Source organism: Octopus sinensis, linkage group LG2 (genome assembly GCF_006345805.1).
Source record: "Octopus sinensis linkage group LG2, ASM634580v1, whole genome shotgun sequence".
In the NCBI taxonomy this organism is placed as follows: domain Eukaryota; kingdom Metazoa; phylum Mollusca; class Cephalopoda; order Octopoda; family Octopodidae; genus Octopus; species Octopus sinensis.
In genome coordinates this window covers 21390944-21409040 of record NC_042998.1, presented here as the reverse complement: position 1 = coordinate 21409040, position 18097 = coordinate 21390944, and the positions used below count along the sequence as shown (strand labels likewise).

Below are 18097 nucleotides of genomic sequence, written 5' to 3'. Positions count from 1 at the left end.
TTTATTTGTTAGAGATTAAAAATTTCGGCATAACAGGGGTTCAAATTATTCTCAATGAGGAAATATATATTTTCATTTAGAGATAGTAGGTCCCTTCATCCCACCATATAAAAGAATTTTAATTTAATTAATATAAGTAGGAAGTATTATATATATATATATATATATTATATATATATATATATATAATTATATATATATATAGGGGTGAATTCACAGAAAACAAAAGACGAAGACAAATGGTGTAGACAACAAACAGATGTATTAGTTTAACGCTCGTGAAGTGAAACAGTTTTTAACGTTTCGAGCCTACGCTCTTCCACAGAAAGGAACACAGAAAGAAACAAGGAGAGAAAATAAAGAATATGTAGTGGCTAACGATCTATATATATGTGGTATGCGCGTGTGTATGTGTGTGTCTTTATATGTGTGCCTGTGCATGTATGTATATAAAGTAGTTTAAATGTAAGTTAACAGCTATAAAGTTTTGTTTTTTTACGTATGAAGTGTTCCTTTTGTTCGTCTATCAACCCACACTCCTGCGCACACGCACATACATAGTAGGAGAAATATTTGAACACATACATACACACACACATATATGCACGTAGATTTTCAAAACTGTTTTTAGTAAAACCCAGGAATATTTCTCGAAGTTGGATTCAATTCGTCCAGCGTATATTATAAGGATTTTTATACTAGTCTTTAATTAACATCCGTAAACTGACAACGCAAAATTAGAATTTTATTAAACATCTTATGAAGCCAATAAATGGTGTGTGCTTTAAAAAAATTGATAGAAGCGGTTATATAGTGAGAACTTAGAAAATTTATTAACATATATTTTCGAAAATTCATGAATATATAGTTATAAAAATTCATTAATATATATACTTACAGGCTGCCATGTTTGTGAACCTCTGCTGTTTTGTGCAGCTAGCGATAAAACAGTCGCAATAGTAGTGTTATTCTTTTTTGTGTGAACTGAGGGTGATGTTAGCTGTAACTTTATAAGCAACTTGACAGGATACGTCACTAAAGTGAAAAAGTTACTTAATAGAGCGTGAGATTGTTCTTTATGAAATACTTACCATGCAGCATATAGCAGTTCAAGAATAGCCTACACGTAAACAACAGCTATATATTCAAAAGTGACGCTCCTTTTGCTTTTGTTATGCATGTCAATAGTCCGGTTAAGAAAACTGAGTGCAAATAACTACTTTTGGAAATTACATTCGTTTTAGGCTCGTAAGAAATCTTGAACTAATTTCTCCGTTTTATGATGGAATTATCAGGTAGGGAAGGAAAAAGCTAATTATATTTAACATGACTTGATTATAGATTCCGATGGTCACATGCTGCTGAAGTTTTGCGATGAACATGGACATTAGATCACAAGCACTTATATTATGCACAAGGATAATCACACATCAATGTGGATACATCGAAGATCTAAGATTATCTGCAAGCGTCACATCTATGACATAATTAGAGTGAAAGAGAGAAGGGGGTCCCGTTGGCAATCCTCGGTGTTTGAATGTCCACAAGATATATGATACTGTGTTAAGGAAAGTGCTTGAGACTCGCATGTGTAGCATTGAAAATAATACTACAGTATGGGAAGATTTTCGAGCCCAGGTTCTTCAATATGCTGCTGAAACACTGGGATATGCTACTGTCAGACACAGAGACTGGTTTGATGAAAATGATGCTGAAGTGTAGAGACTATTGGTTGTAAAGCATCATGCCCACAATATATTGCTCCACAAAGGACTTTCAGCTGTGCAGCAAAATCTAGCACTTGCCCACAATAGCAGTGTTAAATCACTACTGCATCGATCACTCGGAAAGATGCGGAACACTTGGTAGGAGGATCTTGCTCGTGATGTTCAGGCTGCTGCTGATGCATATGACAGCAAGGAGCTTTACCATCTTATGAAGCAAGTTTATGGGTCGACGAGTACTGTATCCGATCCTTCCCAAAAAGTCTTCCTCTCTATTTATTAAATCAACAGAGATCACAGGTCGCTGGATTGAACACTTCTCTGAATTCCTCAACCATGAGTCAGTTGTAGATGAAACATTGATTGATACTATGTAACAAAGACCTATCATTGGCTCCTTAAATTCCTATTTCTTTACTGCCCACAAGGAGCTAAACACAGAGAGGACAAACAAGAACACACAAACGGATTAAGTCGATTACATCGACCCCAGTGCGTAACTGGTACTTATTTAATCGACCCCGAAAGGATGAAAGACAAAGTCGACGTCGGCGGAATTTGAACTCAGAACGTAGTGGCAGACGAAATACCGCTAAGCATTTCGCCCGGCGTGCTAACGTTTCTCCCAGCTCGCCGCCTTGGCTCCTTAAATTCCACGCCCTCAATAGATGAGGTAATGGCAGCAATAAATTGAATCTTGGTAGGGCACCTTGAAAGGATGGAATCTGTGCTGAGGTCTTGCGATTTGGTGATGATTACATCATACAATCTCTTCGTGAAATTATTAGTGTAGTCTTGAGGGATGGTGCAATGCCTAAAGACTGGAAGGATGCAGTTATTCTTCCTCTCTATATAAGGAAAGGAGCTGGAATAATGTGTAGTAACTACAGAGGTATTATCCTACTAACAGCTGCTGGTAAGGTTCTGGCAAATATTCTTCTTGCCTGCCTAAATGGGTGTCTCGTAAATGAAGTCCTATCTGAATGTCAATGTGGCTTCCGATCTGGCAGAAGGATAATGGATACGATTTCCATAACAAGACAGATGCAGGAGAAGTGCTCTGAGCAGAATATGGATCTGGTCCAGGTATTCATTGATTTAACGAAGGACTTTAATACTGTGAATAGGGCCTTGTAATGGGAAATACTTGGCAAACTTGGATGTCCGGATCACTTTGTATCTAGAATTAAATCTTTTGATGGTGGGTTGGAGGCTTGGGTCAATGTTGGTGGTGGCATGGTGGGCCCCATTCCTTTAGAGAATGCTGTCAAACAGAGTGACATCTTCGCTCCAACTCTCTTTTCTTTATAATCTGCTGCTCTTATTACTAATGCTTTTGCTAAGGTTATCTCTCTTGGATTATAGAAGATGAGAAAACAGATGGGAGAGAAGGGTTTAGGCATCCAAGATGGACAAATAATCATGTCCTACCTCTGGTCGCATGCTGTAGTGCTGACAGGGAAAGTGAATCGAGGGCGAATCGAAGTAAAGTAGATACCCCCGTCAACGATGTTATCTCTGATACCCCTTATTCTGCTTGTTCCCCAATTCCCGCCCCTCAAACTTCACAGCTCTGCATCGTCTATACCAACTCGTGCTCCTTATTTGCAAAGTTCAGCGAACTATTTACACTGGCCATGCGTGATTCCCCTGATGTGATAGCGATCACCGAGACTTGGCTAACTCCAACAGTAAAGGACTCGGAAATCCACCTACAGGGCTACGCCCTCTTCAGATGTGACAGAGAAAAAAGGCGAGGTGGAGGTGTTGCTGTATATGTTAAATCTGATCTCAAACCGTCTAGCGGTATTCTACCCACTAATGCTCAACCTACAACAAAATTCGATGCCGTCTATTGCAAGCTGAGCCTATCCGGGTTTTGCCTGCCCGTGTTAGCTATCTACAGGTCGCCTCTTGCCGACCCCCAAGACGATGCTCATTTACTCGAAGCGATAAGATTCGTTTCAGCTTCTCATGACTGTTTGATATTAGGAGACTTCAACGCTTCCACGATCGATTGGCCCGCATCAATTTGTACATCATCTTCCCGGTTCGGCCAGGCCCTTCTAGACGTGGCTGAAGATTGTTTTCTATTGCAACATGTCGAATATCCGACAAGGCATCGGTCTGGGCAGCAGCCATCTATGCTGGATCTGGTATTTTCCCCCTATCCAAGATCAGTGTCAGACGTATCTGTGTGCGCCCCTCTTGCCAAGAGTGATCATGCGGTCCTGAAGTTCGTCATGCACACAACTTTTTCTACGCCCACAACTACTTCGCTGCCACGTAGAGTCTTCTCTGCAATTAATCTTGAAATTCTAACCGAGGCTTCCGCGCTTCTGGACTGGCGATCCCTGATGACGTTGTCCTCAGTTGACGAACTATGGTCGTCCCTCAAAGCATATGTAATCTGGTTGACTGACCAAGCAGTTCCCATTGGACTTCCCAAGAAGAAGAAACACAAGCCCTGGGTGACGAAGAAGGTTAAACGAGAACTTCGACCCAGAGATATTGCTTGGGCTGAATTCAAAAATCTGGATTCGACTGCAGCTTTTGAGGTGTTCAAAACTCAATGAGACCGAGCCGTGAAAATTAAAAATGAAGAACGCTTCAGATATGAATACAGAATCGCGGCAAACACCAGTAGCAATCCAAAAACCTTCTTTGCCCATGTCCAACGGAATTCCCGCTTGAACAACCAAATTACAACGTTGGTAGATTCAACAGGCGTATCGATTGAGGACCCTTATCAACAGAGTCAATTATTTGCCGAGGCTTTTTCAACTATTTTCAAACAAGATGATGGTCGTGAACCACCTCCATTTGATAGATCGGTACCTCCAATGCTTCGATTGGTCATCACGCGGGACGAAGTCGAACGCGTTATTCAAGGCCTCGATGTCAACAAGGGTCACGGCCCTGATGGTATACACCCACGGGTTATCAAAGCGTTGGCTCCGGTCATCTGCGAGCCCTTAACACGTTTATTCAATATGTCATTGGCGACGAGTGTTATACTTGCGGACTGGAGAACAGCGATAATCTGTTCAATATTCAAGAAAGGGAGCTGCGAAAACCCGCTTAACTACCGACCGGTTTCCCTTACATCAATAATCAGCAAGATGTTCGAAACCATCCTTAAGAAAAGTATGATGCTCCACCTCCAAAACACAGCCCCTATCTCTGATTCCCAACACGGCTTCGTGCCGAAGAGATCATGCTTGACCAACTTACTGGTAATGGAAGAATTGGTGACGCGCATCCTCGATGATAGTGATGCTGTTGACATCGTTTTATTGGACTTTGCCAAAGCTTTTGACTCGGTAAACCACCGCCTATTACTTGTCAAGCTTCAAGCATATAGTTTCCATCCGGATATTGTACGATGGGTTGGTGCCTTCCTCTCAGATCGCTCCTTCCAAGTCCAAGTTAATGGTTCGCGGTCCGACGTCTCCAGTGCGAGCAGTGGCGTGCCTCAAGGTTCAGTGCTTGGGCCCTTATTGTTCTTAGTCTTCATAATTGACTTGCCCGACGACCTCACGCAACACACCCTTCTATTTGCCGACGATGTCAAACTGGTCGCTCCTCGCGGTGATATAGAGGATCTTCGTCGATGCCTCCACCAAATTTGGAGATGGTCTAACGAATGGGACCTGTGTCTGAACGTGTCAAAGTGCTGTCATCTGCCTGTTGGCTCACCTCCAGCAACTCAACTTGATTTCGAGCCGGGTCGTCTGCGGCTGGAGAGGACCGATCAGGTAAAGGACCTGGGTATCTTGGTGGATTCCTCCTTTTCGTCTTCGACCCAGTGCGTCCATGCTGCCAACAAAGCACGCGGAGTTCTGTTCTTGATTCGACGGTCATTCGGAATGCTCACAGCAGCCATATTCCTACCGCTCTATGTCACGCTGGTGAGACTCATATTGGAGTACGGGATTCAAGCCTCTTCTCCTTATCTCCTCAAAGACATACAGCATCTCCAAAGAGTCCAGAAGCTGGATACCCGCATAGTTCTTGGTCTCAAGAATTTGTCGTATGAAGAAAGGCTGAGGACGCTCGACCTTTATTCTCTAGAAAAATGACGACGCCGTGGTGATCTCAATCTTGCTCACAACATTATAAGCGGAAAGTGTAACCTCTCGAAGGAGCTGTTCTTCACTCCTGCTCCAGAGCATAGGCTGCGGGGTCATTCCGAAAAGCTCTATATGCGACGATTTCCTCTCAATCGAAGGAGAGGGGCTTTCTCCGTCCGGGTTGCGGATCCGTGGAATAAGTTGCCGGACGAGATGGTGAAGATGCCGACGACCGCTCGGTTCAAAGTCTCCCTTGACCACAAGTGGCCTGAACTCTTTACATGAACACCACCCTGTACATAACTCCGTCTCCCCCTACATGGCCTTGCTTTTTCGCTTTTTGAGCCAAAATTAACTAACTAACTAACTTACTAACATATGTCAGGTATCGATCTTCTGGCTGCCTCTTTAATCTGCACCGATTTGCTGTCAATTCAAAGGTTTTCCACTCTCTTATTCGTAATCCCCTTTATGCAGATAACTTTGACTTAATCCCTCATAGAGTGGATGACATGCAAATACTTATGAATCGTATTTCTGCTTTTTGAAAGGCATTTGGACAAGACTGTTGTAACGTTCTAGCATGCACCATGGAATCCATATGTGGAACCAGCTACCTTGGTTGAAGGAACAATATTGAAAGTGGTAAACAAATTTGTCTACCTGAGCTTCACACTCAATCGATCTTGCTGCTTGGATGATAAAATATCTTTCAGAGCTGCAGAGAGCAACTGATTCCTTCCGGTCGCTTGAGTCTCGTGTCTGGCCCCAGCATGGCATCAAGGCAAACAAAAATTGCTGTGTACCGTGCATGTATACCGACATTGCTCCTTTACTCATGTGAGACATGGACCCTTTAAAAGCGTCGTGTAAAGGTCCTTGAACGTTTTCATCATAGATGTCTGAGACACATTCTGAATGTTGGCTGGAACTTAAAATCTCCAGACATGCAGGTCCTGAAGAAAGCTGATATCTTGAGTATTAAGGCGATAGAATGAAGGATAGCAGGATCCCTAAACAAATGCTATATGGGTAACTTGTTAATGGAAAGAGACGCCGGCAGAAACCACGCGTGAGATTTAAGGACTGTCAAGTCCTCATTAAAGGCCTGTGATATGCAGGCGGCCGACTGTGAGAGCAATGCCTGTAATCGCCACAGATGGATGAAACAGCTTAAAGAGGGGTCGACACCTCTGAAAAAGCCCGTATTCTACATCAAGTTAGTCCCAGTATAAGTTAGTCCCAGAGCGCAGAATGTTTCTAAAAGTTAGCAATGGTCTTCCTCGATCACGAGTGGACGGCTACCATCATGTATCTTTGTATGTATGTATGTATGTATGTATGTATGTATGTATGTATGTATGTATGTATGTATGTATATATGTATGTATGTATGTATGTATGTATGTATGTATGTACGTACGTACGTATGTATGTATGTTGTTTTGGCATCCTTGAATCCTTCATTCTGACCAGATGACCACTCCATCTGAGCCTTTGCTTGAACACAAGAGCTTCTATACTTTCACACCGAGAGCCTTCCAATATTTCAAGATCACTGATGCGGTCCTTCCACTTAATGCCAGAGTTCCGTCTGAGGCATATCTGATGGAAACGTTCCAGTTGTTTAAGGTGGTATCGATATGTGACCCACGTCTCGCAGGCATAGAGAAGAGAAGGGAGCACACATTTATGGAGAGTTAGCTAAGGGAGAACGACCTCCACATAAACCAAAAAAGAGGTATAAGGACTTGCTGAAGGCTTCCTTAAGAGATGCTTGCATCTCTCCTGACACATGGGAAGGCATAGCTATTGATTGTAGCAGGTGGAGAAGGATTGTGCATGAGGGGACAGCCACTTTTGAGAAATCTCGAGTTGCACATGAGAAAGTAAGGAGGGATGTCAGGAAGGGCATCGCTGTTACACCTCCAGAAGGGAAGGGTCTACCTTTGATTCTGACATGCAATGTCTGTGCAAGACCCTGCCTCAGTAAAGCTGGACTCATGAGTCATCTTCGTAGTCATAAAACGAGACAGATGAGTGACAACCTGGCCACTGGTGGTGGTGTTACACACCATACTAATCATATCTGTCAGGTATGTGGAAGAGAGTGTAATTCGGTAGGAGGACTTAAACGACATGCAAAGGTACATGAAGCCCAGTTACAACTACAGCCGGCTATTACCAGTAAAGGTATTAGTTGCCAATTTTGTACAAGACATTGTAGATCTTGAGCTGGGCTAAAATGTCACATTCGATCACAACACCAGTAACAGTTAAGCTTCGTGCAATGGCCATACTCGATAACGAGGGGGCAGCCATAAAACAAATGTATGTATGTATGTATGTATGTATGTATGTATGTATGTATGTATGTATGTATGTATGTATGTATGTATGTATGAATGAACCTCCTGTTTTTAATCATTCAAATTCTTCCTCTGAAGAAGCTGGTTTCTAACAAAGATACAAAACCCCATCTTTGGAATGTAGATTACGAAAATAATGTCGCATTTCAAATCCGGGAAAAGTCTTACATGGCTTTATTGTTTCGCTTACAGAGTGTATTTGTAATGAGAGAATCAGTTGGTTGATTTCTTATTGTGAAAATCCAAGCTTATTCAGACAAATAGTTAGGCGTTTTCTTACAAAACCAAGTGCTCAAATTATTATTTAAATAAGTGTAAATTTATGCATGTTCATCTCTCTCTATATAAACGGCAGTTTGTCTGTGCGTGTTTCTGTGTGTCTGTTTGCTTGTACCCTCACCCTGACCACGGCTTTCAACCGATTCTGATGAAACTTGACACACACATAGTCCAATGTCATAATTCAAAACTAACGCAGCGAAAATTTTGAAAAGTTCCCCCAGTTCTGAAAAAAATCGATAAATTCGACATGGGGTCGAGAATCAGAAACACAAACCGTCTAGGGGACGCAACTCCACCTTTTTTACTCTCAAAAGAAATTTACCATCATTTTTTTCCATTTTTTGGCTATAACTCTCTAAAAATGCTTTATAGTTATTTCCCTTACAAACCTGAGCAACGCCGGGCGATACTGCTAGTATATATATATATGTGTTTATGTAACTATGTCTGCATGCCATCATGCCGTTTATTTCAAGATTCCTCCCCAATAGAGAAAGAACCGGTTTCTAACCTGGAATCAAGGCTCCTTCACTGGAATTTCAAAATAAACAACAGGGTATTTTTGTTTGTATGTATGTAGTCATGTATGACAATATTCAGTTTATTTCAGAATGCGAGTCATAACAGCAGTATGAGAAATGTTTAAACAGCTTTGATAGATTACTGGGCGATGTCTTAGAGAAATCACAATATTGTTGGTGGTAAAGCATTCTCTTGCAGTTATATGACATGTGTTTGCGACTAAGTGACATGTGATGACGATTCACCCCAGAACTGAAATAGACTCCCAGTCACTGTATCATGAAAGTTTAGCTGGACCAAGCCTACCAAAAGCCACAGATTCCAACGACCACTACATAAAAAGTATCAGGAAAAATTTTATTTAGATATACTTTTATTTTAGTTGTTTACACTATTTTACGTTTGTTTATACTCTTATACATTCAAAGTTCACTTATTTCTTTATTTGAATTTTGAATCTTATTCCTTTCGAAAGTATCAATACGATTTCCTAACCTCTTCGTAGACGATGTTTTCCGTTTGGTTGACACTAATTTTCAAATTACAGGAGTCCGTTGCTCTACTCATAGTGAGTATATTGACCGTGTGTAAAAAATACACCTACGCGGTCTGAAGTCTGATCCTGTGCGTTGTTTGCTGTGAATGCGCGAGCGGAATCATTAGGGTTGCAAAAAATCAAACTAAAACTTACCTCTCACTGTTCTTTGCGAATAATTTCTCGATGTTCTAGTACCTATTTCTTTATTACCCACAAGGGGCTAAACACAGAGGGGACAAACAAGGACAGACATAGGTATTAAGTCGATTACATCGACCCCAGTGCGTAACTGATACTTAATTTATCGACTCCGAAAGGATGAAAGGCAAAGTCAACCTCGGCGGAATTTGAACTCACAACGTAACGCAGACGAAATACCGCTAAGCATTTCGCCCGGCATGCTAACGTTTCTGCCAGCTCGCTGCTCGATGTTCTAGTACCATATTCTCTCCAACACCACCGTGAGCGCTACATCATCTGCATGATGTGGAAAATATTCCATCAACATTGCCCAAATGGTATTAGCATCGCCTTTAAGATACACCCAAGTCTTGGGCTCCGTACTATCTGCCCACAACATAAATCATACTCGTATCACATAACAATACGGCATAATTATTTCACTTCAAATGACCCGCTATCTTTAACATTAAACCAAAACACATTAAGCCCCATAAAGTTCAAGAAGTCTTTGGACAAATTCCTTCAAAAAATCCCGGATAAAACTCCTAAACTCGGATATGTTTCCGTAAACAATATCTCTCTCCTAGAGTGGGCCATGTTGTCCGATTTCTGATTTGAATGATTTTGCCAGGTGGTGCTATTGAGTTAGACATGGCATGGGACAAAACTTGCCGAAACCTATCAATGTATGAAAGTATATATTTAGCATATGTATGAGTATATTTTTATATACACATGCATATATATATATATATATATATATATATATATATATATATATATTATATATATATATATTTATATATACACATGCATATATATATATATATATATATATATATATATATATATATATATATTTATATATACACATGTATATATATATATATATATATATATATAATATATATATATATATATATATACATATATATATACATGTATATATATACATACATAGATAAATAAACATTTATATATGTGTGTGCATACATAATATGGGAGCTTAGTTCATAAGTGATCTAAAAGAATAGTTACGCTGGATAAGTGCTGTAACAGATTACCAGGGCTCTAAGATCAAAGCCGAGAGGGGAGTTATGGAACAATTGTAGATTTCTGATAAGGTAGATATAAAATTGTTAAAGAGGACAACAAACGTTAAGGCAAGCAAAACGTCTCAAGTCATTCCAATAATAATAACGTATATGACTTGAGATGTTTGTCTTGCCTTAACGTTTGTTATCCTCTTTAGCAATTATATATTTATAGATATATAATTACGATGGGCATCCGTAGTCTTTCCGTCTAACAGCGACACTCATAGTGAGTTTCAGCTTGCTAAGAAACATATCTACATGTACCGTGCATTTTACATGTTGCAATATATATATATATATGCGTAACTGGTACTTGATTTATCAACCCCGGAAGGATGAGGGGCGAGGTCAGCCTCGGCGGAGTTTGAACTCAGAATATAACTGCATGGCACCCTGGGCAGGTATCTTCTACTATAGTCTCGGGCTGACCAAAGCCTTGTGAGTGAATTTTGGTAGGCGGAAACTGAAAGAAGCCCGTTGTATATATATGTGTATGTATATGTTTGTGTGTCTGTGCTTGTTTCCCCAGCATTGCCTGATAACCAATGCTGGTGTGTTTACATCCCCGTAACTTAGTGGTTTAGCAAGAGAGACCGATAGAATAAGTACTAGGCTTACAAAGAATAAGTCTTGGGGTCGATTTGCTCGACTAAAGGCGGTGCTCCAGCATGGCCGCAGTCAAATGACTGAAACAAATAAAAGAATAAAAGAAAGAATATATAATAAATATCTGAGCTAGGTATTAACAGGTAGCTGCACGACATCGTGAAGTATATTTGCCAACTAATTGTAGCAAACCCTTAAGGGTGGATGCTACTGTAGCTTGTAGCCCCAGGAGGACACACGCTGATGACGGGTCAATACCTAGAAACTCGAGTCCGTGTGTATCATCCCAGATTGAAGATGGGAAGGATGGCTTCCCTTTGCAAATACAATACGGCACAGAAAGTGTGTCAATAGCCAGCTGGAGTAGCATCCATCCTTAAGGGTTAGCCACATTTAAGTGGCAAATATCCTTCACGATATATATATATTCTTTCGTGCAAATCTGACCCTGATACATACGATACAGCTAAGGGTCAGACCCGATTCTGATTGGTCAACAAGTTGATGACGTCTAGCTCAGCTAGAATGGACAGGATACAAACAGGGGACAGTCATTAGTCAGAATATTGATGACGTCCTTTTCTGCTTGAATAGTCACCTAACAAGTACAGACAGGGGGCAGATCTAATGTAGCTATAAGTTGTGATTGGGCAGAATCTGCATGACGTCCCGTTCTGCTTGACTAACGAAGCGACTGGTCAGGACAGGAAACAAACAAGAGGCAGTTATAATGCAGCGATTGGTCAAAATAATGATGACGTCCCGTTCTACTTGACTAACGAAGCGACTGGTCAAAACAGGAAAACAAACAAGAGGCAGTTATAATGCAGCGATTGGTCAAAATAATGATGACGTCCCGTTCTACTTGACTAAAGCCACCTAACGAACCGATTGGTCAAAACGTTGATGACGTCACGCTACGCTGAATTGACCACCTAACAGGCATTATAAAACCGAGCACTTCACAAAAACTCATTAGAACCACCCAGCGAACATCCACCATGGGTCACCACATTTGCTTAAGGTAAAAATGAATTCCTCGCTCTTTCGGAAACATCAATCTTCTGTATTGACCGCTTTCCACCACTTTGATCTGTTTTTTGTATTGAATACGTATCGCCACCGTGGGCCACTGCATCGAACACTTTGAACATATACTTCAAACTATATATCAACTATACATGAACTATATATCAACTATACATGAACTCTAAGATGTCTGACTCCGTTGTGTATTATAAATGAATTTCTTGTGTTTGACGGCATGAGCTGTCTTTTTTTATATATAACTTTTTTTGATAAAGTTCATTTCAGGAACTGAAACATGTTATAATGTATATATATAAAAATTAAAAATTGTATAATACAGCAGCATTTTCTAACTTCATTTTTTACAAATATATATATAATATATATATAATATATATATATATATAGATATATATATATATATATATATATATATATATATATATATATATATATATTTATGTATGAGTATATATTTTTATACACATATATACATATACACAGACATGACAGAAGCAAATATACATCTCTTAAAAAAATCTTTTTTACGTTAATTCAACTTAAAAGGTTTATAGTTTTTATTAATTGGCATTTTTTTATGTTTCGGGTTCTGTATGTGACTATTTAATCAAGCCACATACAAAAGAAGCTTCGGAACTCTCTGAATTTCAAAGGGCCGTTAATCTGAAGGTGGACTTAGTCAGCATAAAACCACAGAACACTTTGGTATCCCTCTTACCATGGTTAATAGAGTGATTGTGCAATTCACCAGAGAGGAGAAGGAGTCCACATCACCTCGCCAAGGTCGACTAGCATGTGCGTGCGTGTGTGTGTGAAAAAGGGGCGTCTATCTCCTAAACTCCAAAGTTGAGGAACGTTTTCATGCTTGGATTTGTAAACTACGACGAGAAAAACAACGGTAAACAAAGAATTTATCCCAAGGAAAAGAATACCTGTATCGTATATGTTTTTGCAGACGTGGGCTAAATTTCAGTTAAGCTGTGGAAATGAGAAGCTAACGGTTTAAGAAATACTCCCAAGTAAATTTTTTATGAATAGAATTAACCTAGTGAAATCATAAATCTAGCTGAGTAAATGAGTCACCAAAATATATGAAATGAAAAATATGTAAAAATACTAACACACAGAAGCACAGAAAAATATGTGATATACTAACACACACAAAAAAATTAAAACACGCGGATGAAACCAACATAGACATCAGTGGCACAGAATACAGTGAACCACAACGCAGCGTGCGGGTATGGTAAGCAGCTGCTAATGCCATGCTGTCTGTTGATTGACTAAAATTGCCCAAATTTCTCAACTTTAATTCCAAATAACATCAGATTTGTAAAGGGAACTAGTTGCTTCTTTACACTTTTGGGGTGCAACTTGGGTGCAACACAATTTCCTTTCTTTTTGTTTCTAGAAACTACCAGTCGGTAACAAAACGCAACTTTAAAAATATATACGATTCTTTATTCTCTTATTCAACAATGAAGCACGATGGTATACTGGTATCCACCTAGTTCAACACAGCAAGGCTGAATTCTAACGTTTGTAAGTTTCTTACAACAATTCAGCAGCAGAAGAACAGGTTAAATCCTAAGCGTCTCGGACAGGAGAATAGGCTGATCACACATTTAAAAATACGTCCTTTCTCTTCAATCGCCGTGTCTCAAGTCAACGACGCTATTAAGGAAAGCGATAGAATTTCTTCCTCAGTCTCTAGCGCATGTGCATGAGGGAACTTCCTTATGCCTTTCCAGAAGGTTCCAGAAGGTTCCAATCCCGCACACGCACACTGAAGAAGGATGTTTCACACACGCACACTGAAGAATGACGTTGCGTATGCGCACACTGGAATATGACGTCACTACAGATTCTATAATATGCGAGATAAAGTAATTGGTTGATCGTAATCAAAATTTCAGAGTCGCAGCGATACACCAAAATTGAAAGCAATCTGAGCAAAATTAAGCGGAGCTCATTTTGCGAATATGAAAGACTAGATCCGATAAACACTCGCAGTTATGCACACACACACATGCATGAATGCGATCACATAAGCAAACACTCACTCATTTGCACACAACACATACATACGATCATACAATGTATTTGCTAGGCCCAATCCTATTGTTGCAGGCAGAAATATATAAATACATAAATACAATAGAAGCAAAAGTAAAAGATTGTTACTATTATTCAGCGTAAGCTTTGTAGCTAGCTGACCTAAATGTGTGACGATTTTGCTAGCTGTACAGGTAATAAAACATTCGCCTCACTATTAAGACGATTGCAAACTTCCATTGGTTGTTTACTCAAAAGATGAAAATCCGGTTTTAAGAGGATAAGAAATGGGAAAAAACTAAAAATCATTATGTACAACATTTATACTGTCGAAATTACAACAACAATATAAAATAGGATGATTATAAAATTAGTGATGGTATGTCTACCGATTATATATCAGTAATACCCATTTATACCATGGTTTTCTTGCGTCACTTGTCATGTATGTGGCCGTATTCCCTGGGGGTTCAAATCGATCACGCTTGAGAATCACAGGTCTAACTGATCTGTAATCGTAAGAAGTTAAGGAAACCAAAACAAAAGTAATAAATAAATACGAAAATAATAAAAATAAACCTATTTCTTTACTACCCACAAGGGGCTAAACACAGAGGGGACAAACAAGGACAGACAAACGGATTATGTCGATTATATCAACCCCAGTGCATAACTGGTACTTAATTTAATCGACCCCGAAAGGATAAAAGGCAAAGTCGACCTCGGCGGAATTTGAACTCAGAACGTAGCGGCAGACAAAATACTGCTAAGCATTTCGCCCGGCGTGCTAACATTTCTGCCAGCTCGCCACCTTATATAATAAAAATAAACCCGTTTTGTATCACACTAGTGATCGGGATTCGAGATTTTCCAAAAATTTCACCTGAAGTTAGTTTGACTAAGCAAGTCTAATGATTTTCAGGTTAAGTAAGTTCGGAACGAAAGTGTCGTGGAAGTGCATGTTTGTGTATAAGGCACGAGTTTGAAGGAGATATGAAATGGAGTGAATTGTAAAGAAAAGGCCTCATATTTTGGATACAATCTGTAAATATAATTTCGCAATGAAAATTCTATGTTTACATACACGCATGTCTGTAAGTTGGGGGAGGCGTGTGGCTGCATACAGATACACACTCTCAAGAATATATATATACTTATATATATATATATATATATATATATGTAGGTCCCGGGTTGATTCGGGGTTAACCACAGTAAATAAGGTACTCAATACATAGCAGAGTAAAATTAATTTATTATATAGAAGGAGCTTCTACAGGACTAGAACTGTTTCATTCAAGAGAAATCATCAGGAAGCTAGTTAACAAGAATTGTATTAGCATTTATACATTTAGGCAGGTTTAAAGGGGTGGTGGTGGGGGACTTTTTGGGGGTAGGTCAAGGAGTCAGTGGTAAATTAGATAAAAGAATAAATAAAAGAATAAAAAATATATAGAAGAATAGAGTTGTAGGTAAATAAGGAGATTCTCACTTATACATATACACATATGTATATATATACACACACACACATATATACATACACACATACATACACACACACATACACATATACACATATATATACACACACATATATACATATATATATATATATATATATATACATATATATGCATATATATATACACACACACATGTATATATACACACACGACCACACATACATATACACACAAAAAAATATATATACATACACACACATACACATACACACATACACACACATATCCACATACACACATGCACACACAAGTCCCTATATACACATATATACATATATATATATATATATATATATATATACATATATATATATATATATACATATGTGTACCTATACATACCTACACATACACACATATACATACAAATACAAACCCATTCCCTAATTTTAATTTTATTATTATCTTCATTTATTACTTTTGTTATCTTTGACCGCGGGTCACAAGCATCTTGGCTACGACAGCAAGTCCATTTATCTTTCTACTTGAACACAAGCACTCACTCACGCACGCACACTCATTAGCACGCACACTCACTCATTCGTACACTCATACACATACACGCACGCACGCGTTATATTCATACATACATACATCTACATACATTCACATATATACACATACGTACGCGTACCTACAGATTCATGTCTACACGCTTAGAAGACTAGTCCATACATATACACCAATAAATATATATACACATACATCGATAAACAAACATCGATGGGAGCACATTTATAGCTTAAATGTGGTCGAATTCATGCGTTTGTTAATCTGAGGTTTTCTATATTTTCTGATTATCTACATTGGTTCCTGATAAATTCTCGTTTGTCCTATGGTTACCCGAACTCTACATGCATGGTGTGCCTGCAAACCAATGCCAGAGGATAATACGGGGAACGGATACCGATAATATATACGGATATTTTATCCCTTACTGGATTATTATAACCGCTAACTCTGTTTAAACTATATATATGTGTGTATATATGTATATATATATATATATATATATATATATATATATATATATATATATATATATATATATATATTAATTATTATTTGAGGGAATAAAATATAAACTTACAAGGAAGAAATTCAATTTAGAAATACTAAATAAAATTTCACACAATATAATATATATATATATAAATTAGAAAAAAAACACCTTTTATCAATTCAAAATGAACAATTAAATTACATCATCTAGAAAATTACATATAATAGATAAGTTAAAATTAAAATAACAATAAAATGTAAAGATTAGGTAAATTGCAAAAATAATAATAAAAACGTATATAATAGGTAGAAAAACGACACGTGTTTCGCGGCTATATTTAAGAAATGATTATAGTAGTAGAGAAATCACTTTATTTTTAAGCTGATGAGCGACTATATTTATATCGAATTGATTTCTCTACTACTATAATCATTTCTTAACATTACAAGCTCGATAGCTTGTAATAGTTCAATACTGAATTGGTCCCGGAATTTTTATTCCGACTAGACAATTTGTTACCGAAATGCATTGCGAATAAGCCCGCCATTTTCATAGATATGTAAAGATAAACATTCGTACATGCTACGACGAATTCTACGGTTGGCTATCGAGCTTGTAATGTTATGTTTTTCTCTTATATTTCTTGAGTTTGTTGCACTGATGAACATGAAATGCATATTCTGCATTAAATGCGAAATCACATGTGATATGTAACTGAATTCTTTTTTAAAATGATGTGTTTTGAAGTTTTGCATTCGGTAAAATTTTGTTTATTTTTAGTAGTTTTGACCGCATTGGTCCCTCTTAGCGTGTTGGTATCTACGAATAGTAGTACCCTCAATATAATATAAATATATATATATATATATTTAATATTTACACTTTATTTTCACTTTTAGCGCTCTCTTCCGTTATCGGATTTGTCAAAAATTGGATTAAAGTTAGATTTCTTGGGCTTTTTATATATAAAATATTTTTTGACCTTGACAAGCAAGAGAGAAGAAAAAAGAAAAAAGAAAAAAATTGAGAAGGAGTGGGACGTAAATTTGTATTTTGAGAGAGCCATTTC

At 38.3% G+C, this 18097-nt stretch overlaps 1 protein-coding gene across 2 annotated transcripts in view; it reads right to left on the bottom strand.

Moving 5' to 3' along the window:
• The window catches only part of LOC115232437 (proline-rich transmembrane protein 1-like), a 32319-nt gene extending 31174 nt beyond the window's left edge, over nucleotides 1-1145 (bottom strand). Inside the window, exon 1 of one of the 2 annotated variants that reach the window (XM_029802309.2) lies at nucleotides 899-1145. In XM_029802309.2, the coding sequence (XP_029658169.1) occupies nucleotides 899-908 (10 nt within the window). In that variant the 5' untranslated portion in view covers nucleotides 909-1145. The remainder of the gene's footprint in view (nucleotides 1-898) is intronic. The other variant, XM_029802311.2, reaches the window with a different exon arrangement.
• Between the last annotated feature and the right edge of the window lie 16952 nt (nucleotides 1146-18097).